This window comes from Drosophila pseudoobscura, chromosome 3 (genome assembly GCF_009870125.1).
Source record: "Drosophila pseudoobscura strain MV-25-SWS-2005 chromosome 3, UCI_Dpse_MV25, whole genome shotgun sequence".
Classification (NCBI taxonomy): Eukaryota; Metazoa; Arthropoda; class Insecta; order Diptera; family Drosophilidae; genus Drosophila; species Drosophila pseudoobscura.
In genome coordinates, this window is record NC_046680.1 from 20,319,963 (window position 1) to 20,328,220 (window position 8,258).

At 44.0% G+C, this 8,258-nt stretch overlaps 2 protein-coding genes across 3 annotated transcripts; one reads left to right on the forward strand and one right to left on the reverse strand.

The window, feature by feature from the left end:
• The first annotated feature begins 838 nt into the window (after nucleotides 1-838).
• Nucleotides 839-2,037, forward strand: LOC4805387 (enoyl-CoA hydratase domain-containing protein 3, mitochondrial). The gene is made up of 2 exons (XM_001361759.5): nucleotides 839-1,368; nucleotides 1,424-2,037. Exons 1-2 carry the CDS (start codon nucleotides 890-892, stop codon nucleotides 1,800-1,802), a joined length of 858 nt encoding a protein of 285 aa, XP_001361796.4. The 5' UTR covers nucleotides 839-889; the 3' UTR covers nucleotides 1,803-2,037.
• A 16-nt stretch (nucleotides 2,038-2,053) lies between these two features.
• Nucleotides 2,054-6,354, reverse strand: GstS1 (Glutathione S transferase S1). Of its 2 annotated transcripts, none has more exons than XM_015185127.2 (5): nucleotides 6,165-6,354; nucleotides 3,587-3,897; nucleotides 3,347-3,514; nucleotides 3,134-3,276; nucleotides 2,054-3,072 (listed from the first exon to the last, which is right to left on the reverse strand). In XM_015185127.2, the coding sequence occupies exons 2-5, from the start codon at nucleotides 3,870-3,872 to the stop codon at nucleotides 2,905-2,907; spliced, it is 765 nt and encodes a 254-aa protein (XP_015040613.1). In that variant the 5' UTR covers nucleotides 3,873-3,897; nucleotides 6,165-6,354; the 3' UTR covers nucleotides 2,054-2,904. The 2 variants fall into 2 exon arrangements, with proteins under 2 accessions (XP_015040613.1, XP_001361797.1); XM_001361760.4 differs by lacking the exon at nucleotides 6,165-6,354 and adding an exon at nucleotides 5,683-5,841.
• Nucleotides 6,355-8,258: the final 1,904 nt, after the last annotated feature.

An 8,258-nucleotide genomic window follows, 5' to 3' on the forward strand; every position in this document is an offset into this window, starting at 1 on the left:
TTCCGTTGAATAATGCTGACTAACTAAATCTCTCAGCAATGCCCACATAGTTTTATCCCATTGATGAATAAATTTTCTACAAGATTGGATAGTTTTTAATCCTTGCTTTTAGTGTATTTGTTGTAAAAAAGGTTTAAATGAAACAGTTCAACAAAAAAAGAGTCGCTATATTGCGTGTAAGCCGTAGTATAGGCCTTTGTATACCCTAGAGACCTTCTAACTTTTAGAGACCTTTTCTCAAATTGACATTTTTAAAACATATTCATGCATATGATCTCGATCCTGATACCTATTCTTGGTCTGTGCAAGAAGACAATAAGCTTTAAAATATCGTTGAAATATTGAATAATATTGAATTATATTGAATAATATTAAAATATATTGAAAATAAATTGTTTTTACCTGGGATGACAAACATATTCTCAATTATATAACATCCATTTCCCCCAGGGTATGTGCGTATGCAATGGGACCCAGTGTTGTGAACCGGTTAATACAGATTCTACCCGATTCAAATAAATACCAAAATATACCGTCTCATTTAACTGCATAGTTGATACTTGCTTGCTACACAAATTCAAACTTTTAACGTCTGTGTTTTACTTTGTTCTTGCCTTATTTTGTTCGCTCGCGAAATAGGCTTTAATGTTTACGTTTGGAGCGAAGTAGAAGAGAAACAGGTAATAAATTAATATATGTATTTTTAAAACAAAACAGTTTTCTTTTTTTAACTGAACAGTTATTGTTTCCAGCTCGCCAAGCCCGCGAGGTACTTGAGCATATCCACTTGCTACATGGGAACTACACAGAGACGTAATTATCAACAGTGCCACCTGACGAAAAGTATATGTATAGCGGTCAGCTGTTTGGCAACTGAAGTCAAATCCAAATGTTTCGTAAATTACAAATTAAAACCGTCAGATATGCAACAGGTGCATATGGACAGGTCTTTCGTCTTGTCAGCAGCCAAAGCCAAGCTCCAGAGCTGGTTCTGGTCAAGGAAGCGAACGGAGTGCGAGAGATAACACTAAATTATCCTCGCACATTGAACTCCCTCTCGATGGACATGATGTGTGCCCTACAGAATGCCCTAGTAAAGGACAAGGATGATGTAAAACTGCGCTGTGTCGTGCTCTCGGCAAATGGCAAAATCTGGTCCGCTGGCCACAATCTCAAGGAACTGCACGGCAATCCGGATATTCAGAGGAGTGTCTTCCAGAAGCTCACCGACATCATACGAGACATACAGCTGCTTCCGGTGCCGGTGATAGGCAAGGTGAATGGTTATGCGGCTGCAGCTGGCTGTCAGCTTGCAGTCTCGTGCGACATTGTAGTCTGCTCCAAGACCAGCAAATTCTCCACGCCGGGGTAAGCGATTAAGCTATTCAACGTCCATGTAATCATTGCATTGTAATCTTTGCAGAGCTGGCGTGGGCGTCTTCTGCTCGACTCCTGGTGTGGCCATTGCCCGTGTGATGTCGCGTCCCAAGTCTGCGTACATGCTGATGACTGGCTTGCCCGTTACCGGAGAAGAGGCGTTCATTTCCGGCATGGTGTCCAGGGTGGTCCAGGCGGAGGATCTGGACCGAGAGATCGATGAGATAACCTGTGCCATCAATGCGAAAAGCCGAGCCGTCATTAGCCTCGGTAAAGAGTTCTACTACAAGCAGCTGGCCATGCCCTTGAACGAGGCCTATCCGGCTGCTGGCCAGAAAATGGAAGAGAACCTGCAATTGAGCGACTGCCAGGAAGGCATCGCTAGCTTCATAGAGAAGCGTGCACCCCACTGGACGCACGAGTGATACCTGTATATCCTATCCTTTGAAACTCTTGTAACCCACTAACCAATTATGCATTTATGTAGTATGTAGGTTTACTTGAAATATATTTTTTAGCCGCTTGTTATGCACTTTGTGTAATGGAAATCGAGTTCCTTTATATGATAGACCTTTTCTTTGTTTATTTATTAGGCCATTGCAAATGAAATTCCCACAAAAGACACTCCTTCACAATGGAATAAAACGAGATCTCGTGCTTTCAAAGTGCTCATTCCTTTTTTTTTGGTGTTTTGTTTATTTAGGTGTTTGGTGAAAATATTTAATATTACAATTACAAAATTGCAAGAGTGCGTGTGCATTCGGTGTGTAAAAAAAAATTGTGGCAGTTGGGTGTCTTTTTACGATCTAATCTTTTCAAATTGTTGGACTTGATAAATAATTTTGAGAGTATCCGGTTCTATTTGTTTGAGTCTTTTAACGATTTCATAGAGGGATCTTTACAGGATCAAGACGAAGAAAATTCCTGGGGGCTGACTAAAAGTGTGATGTGTGTAGCAAACCAAAATGTTAAAGTGAATGTAACAATCGACGTGCAATTGTAATTGCTCAGCTTTCGCTGTAGTTGGTTAAATATTTTTCAATTGGCCTTGAGCTCTTCGCGGTTTTATAGAATACAATAGAATAGAATAAGTCTAAAAGATTAATTCACGATATAGATTTTAGAAATAGACTTAGAGTAGGCGTTTGTATGGATGCGCATAGAGTGTGTACTAGAAGTAGGCAAAAATATTATAGACTGTGCAATAAATATTATCATTTTCATTATGGTTAAGCGAACGAAAGTCGATCCGAGAGCGGATCCAATTAGATATAGATATAGCGACATGCAAAGAGAATTATAACAGAAAAAATTAAGCAAATACGAATTATCCGTAGTGCCATGTGCTAAAAGAACTACGGGTCAACGAATCTATAGTCTCGAACGTAACCCCGTGTGAAGTACCGCCAGCTCCGCGGATCCCATTAGATCCCAAGCCAAAAGGAACAAAATGTGTGCAAAAGTGTGTGTATGGTGTGTTGTTGTGCAATGTTTTTCCTTCCTCCGAACTTCGTTGGGTTGGGCCGCTTAGACCTCGGTGACGGGACGCTTCTCAATCCAGGCCTTGATAGGCTCCAAGGCATTGATGGCATCGACCACGCCACGCAGAGCCGGATACGGCTCCAGCAGGTCGCGCTTCACCATGTAGTTCATGTAGTCGGTGATGCCGGCAAAGTAGACATCGGCCCAAGTCAACTAAACAATGGACACCATATCAAATGGGATATATGGACATGTACTTCGAATTGCTACGAACCTTGGCCAAGGCCAAGTGGCCGTCGTTGTCCTTGACGGTCTGCTCCAACTTCTCCAGATAGAATGGAATGACCTCGGCATTCAGCGTAACCAGCTTCTTCTCCTTGATCTCGTCCTCCGGCTCGTACGAGACGACTGCAATTTCTATACATTAAAAATTCAAGAGTTAATCAAGGACACTGAACATGAAACTGGGGCACACATTGCTCGCTACTTAGACGGAAGTCGTTGATGGTGTCAACAACAATGTCGATCTGCAGATCCTCCCACGGAGTGGCGCCGCACAAGCCAACGGTCTTGGCCAAAAAGCGGGCCATCGAGATGCTCTGGTGCACACGCTTTCCATCCACCTCCAGCACGGGCATCTGGCCCATGGGCATAGCTGGGAATAGAGCATAGCGGATTAGAGTAGTTAAGATTAAGGATCACTCCTTTCAAACCATCAAATACTTACTCGGCTTCAGGGCTGGCCACTCGTCGCGGGTGACGCGCACATCCTCGTACTCCATGGCGCCATAGGCGAACAGATAGCGGAGTGGTTCTGCAAGGGCCTTCACATTGAAGTAGAACAGAGTATAGCTGTGCTTGATGGGCTCAGCGGGTTCGGCTGGTGCCGCCTCGCCCTCGGCCGGTGGTGGGGCATCGCCTTCGGCAGCTGGTGGGGCCTCGCCTTCAGCTGGTGGGGCGGCCTCAGCTGGTGGGGCGCCCTCAGCAGGTGGTGCTTGTGCTTCGTCGGCCATTTCTGCGCTAACTCAATGCAATTTCCTGCAACAAAACAACAAATGATCCCACTTCAGTTTCACTATATTGTGAAATATTTTTGAATTGAAATTTCTACTATCTGCAACTTTGTTTTTCTCACAAATGTGTTTGTGGAGAATCCTAATCGGTAGATAAGGGGAATACTACCTGATAAATGTTTGTGCTGCTGCTGACGTTGAAGTGGGTCAGAAATGCGTGAGTGATAAGGGAAGCAAGTGATTGTAAAGTTATACGATGCTGTTTAGACAGATAAAGAATATGAGCAGAATAAGATTTTGCGCTGGGTAAATACCCCTACCTGGGGGTAACTTTACTACTGCGAGTATTTTTTTTAAATAAAATTCTTATGGTCTGTTTTTGAGGAACGTAAGCTGGGTACTTGCCTCCTCTATATATGGCTCTTTCTCAAGACCACTGCAATAAATCAAGAAAGCTCGCTCATGGCAACAATTGTCAGAAAATATAATTACCATAATACGGCAAAAAGAATACGAGTATAGACAGATATATATGTGTATCAAGTATTTCCCTATAGACGAGCGAGCGGAAATGCATTGATTGTCCCACAGACATGGCAGGCACCAACACACCCACGCACATCAAAGAGACTGGCACCCCAGCCCGATGCTCCTCACGCCACAAATTGTTGAGGCAAGCTCAAAATCTTTTGGGGCGTTGGCGCTGCTGGAAGAACGTTGCTGGCTTCGGAAGAGGAAGACGCCCCTTTTTATATTTTAGTCGACAGTTTTTTTGTTCATGTGTCGGATAAATAAATAATCAAACGTGGGCAGTCTTGAGGATGGGATGGGATAGAATGGCCTGAGGGTTCCTCCTGTGGATGCCATGTGGAACGTAAACCAGTTTTCGATTGATTCGGTTTAAAGTCCCCCAAAAAGTACCAGATCTCTCTGCCTTTGCCATGCTTCGTTGGCAGATTTTGGCAGGGCGCCCAGTCAGTCACCAAGTTTCCTGCCCCCTACCGTGCGCCCCTCTCAGTAATGAATGCCCGATTGGCCGCCCTCTTCCGCTGCAATTTTCGATTCTCTGTGTCTCAAATTGCAACAATCGAATTGACTTTTCGGCGTTATCTGCGTCCGTCCCCCTCTCGCTTGATCCGTCAGTCTGGTCTGTCTCGCTGGCTCTTTCACACTTGTTGCCATGGCGGCTCTAATTGAATTTAATTTAGTCGCCGTCTATCAGGGGGAGGGTAGAAAGCAGATGAAAGTGTTTCGGTGTCATGATTTAATTAAATTTCGATTTTCTGATCTATTTTGGCTCTTTCATCTGTCACTTTGGCAACAAAATCGACGCAATTCGTGGGAAAAGGTCACAAAATGAAAAGAGAGTGGACAAGAAATTGATTCAGGGATTATCCAATTCATGGGAAACGCCATCTTTCGGAACTTAATGGGTCAAGGACCTGAAAACCTAAACGAAATACGTCACGTGCTAACTGAAATCCGGCTGTCCAGATGGACAATTCATTGGGAGACCGATTAGAGATTAGAGAGCACCTTATCACTGGCATGTACAAGTCTGGGACCCCAAAACGTATACATATATAGTATGCATAGATTGGCGATAACGGATGGTCGTCACATTCAATTATCTGTTTAAGTATTTCGGAAATATTGTTTAGAGTTCTGCTTTTTTTTTTGGCTCGGCAAGGTATCAATTTGGGGTTATATAAGGGTGCACTCCGATAAGCCAGATGTTGATTGAATGAATCGAGTGGAATAGAATGGGATCTGGGGTTCACTATGGTTCAGATTGCTCCGATTCGAGTACCTCACGCTTCGAAATTCGTTCACGCACTCCACAGTCGACGGGGGACAACACTCGGTCGTTTCGATTCTATAATATGCTTTATTATGCAGTTCGAAGAGGGTTCTGGCTCTAGTCGATCTGTCGGTCCACACACGTCGTTGTCCTTCACATATTTGCTTGCGAATGATTCGAGTCGAGTGGCCGGCGAGGACTGTGAGGGTGCGAAACGAGTTCAAAACTGATTCGACTTCGAATCGATTGACCCACAAATCAATCAATCGGAGCCAAAAAGAATATACGCGATGGCATATCCTATTTTTAGAACCGATCCAACACGAACACGTTTCGACTTTCCGATTTCCGATTCGGCGGAGTTCGGAAAATGTTTTCCAATTTTTGGCAAGGGTAAACCTTTTTCGATTGTGCGTAAATTACATCACTTCGCGCATTCGGAGTGCCCGAAAACTGACCTCCTGGGCCAACACACTCTTTGGAATCCTTACCTCAAGATGCAGTCAAAAACTTCTGGCACTGGTCTGCCGTTCTGGGGCTGGCTGGCTATTTGGAAATTGGGCTGGGGTTCGGTTGCGGACTTGCTCTTGCTCTCTCGCTCTCGCTCTCGCTCTCACACGCTCGCTATCTCCCTCTCTCACTGGGATGCCAAGACACTGAACCGATCGATCAACTGCAACGATTGCACGCAACTGAGGGCCAGTGGGTGGCAGCGCTGCTTTTATATACACGCCTCTCTGCTTCTTTTTGTCGCTCTCTCTCCCCACCGTAGGGGCGAGCATTCTGTCGCAAGCTTTGGCGTCCGCTTTGCGCTCTCTTCCACTGTTCCAGCTTTGGGATCCGATCATTCTGTCGCCTGTTTTGGTGTTCGCTCATTCTTTCGCCTGCTATGGGTCTGTGTGGAGAGAGGCTTATTTCAGGTGTTCGTGTGTGTGTAAGCCGGCCGGTTCAGAAGAGACAGAGAGAGAGAGAGAGAGAGAGCGTTCTTGCAGGTAATAGTAATAGTGTGTAAGGGCGTGGACGAGAGAAAGAGCTTGGGAGAGTACAAAATCTCCTCCGCGTGAAACTTTGCGAGGGCGTAGAAATGCAATGTTCTTGCGGAATTAGTTAGCATATTAACTAGTTGTTCAGTTTAGCATTGTATCTACCGTCCTCTTGTTTTTCTAGATTATACAGCTGGGAAGACAGCCCCCGATTTGGCATTCAATTCAGGCGACTCTCAAAAGTTCACTTATATTGTTCTCTCTCCATTCTTTCGCTCTTCTGTTCTGGGCTCTTTCTTCTTATGTAAGCTGTGTTTCTTGGACCATCTTAACTTTTTGTTGGCCTTCAATTATGAACCAATTATGAATAGTAGCCGAAAAAGGAGGCAAATATTGATTTGGGCTTTTAGTGGATGAAGTTTGCTTAGGTTACGGTTTAAACAATAGTTTAAACAACGAAAATTAAACAATAAACACATAGAGCACAGCTTTTGAGAAATAATAAAGTACAAATGTGATCCACATCTTTCTCCTCGCACGTAGGCTATCTGCTCTCTTTCTTCCGTTTTGGGGGTCTTTTCGGGACCCAGCTTTAGCTGACTGTCTAAAAAAACGAATCACTTTGTGGGCTTCTATTATGAGCCAATTATGAATATTAGTTAAAAATAGATTCCCTATTTGTATTTCAATGAAAATGTTTAGTATAGGTTTAGTATAGGAAGAAGTTCACATAGTTTGGTTCCTTCCATTCTGTATCTTGCTCTTGAGGTTTTTTATATGCTGGGATTTTGGATCAAACCAAACTCTAGGACAACAAGCAAGTTCAACAGGATGTCCCACACTCACGCACATGCGATCCCCCACACTTATTGTTGCAGAAGTTTCCACAGTAGGAAAGCTGCGCCAGCTTTTTATTAATATAAACATTTAATGAGAAATCGAAGCAATCTGATCCATCAGGAAATTCGAAACGCCAGCGTGGGGTGTTGGTTACTAGTTGCTGGGTGCTACAGCCAGTCACTGATTGTCGCGAATCGAATGTTGGTTTTCCTACGACGGCGACCGTAAGGCGGTGAAATTCGAGTGGCTCTCAGGCGCCTGATTATGTGGGAGGCTTCTGGTTCGATTCTTGTTAGCCGATCTGGTCTGTGTGCTGCTGTGGGAGGAAGAAATAGAACCGTAAGGGCGCCCTGCAAATGAGTCAAAGTTTCCTGCTTTGCAAATTAAAATTGTTTAGCCCGAAAACAGCCCAGCAAACTAAATGTGTATGGCTAAGGATGTTGGAGTCCTTTTCCAAAGATCAAGGATATTTTTCGGTGCACAGGAAGACATGGAAGCCACATGGCCCTCACAGATCTGTCTACAATTAGCACAGAAAGCAAAATTAGGTGCACATTTGAACTTCGCGCCTACAGAGATGAGATGAGATCGATAACATTAGATCGAGTATTCATATTCGAAAATATTGACTTTAGTATTGATTATTCAAATTTTCACCCTGACACAAGCTGAAATGTCTGAAACATGTAATGTAGGAAAGTAAGTTCCAACTATGACATCATGGAGCGCCACTGGGCCGCCAAGTAGCAGGTTCTTGTTCGC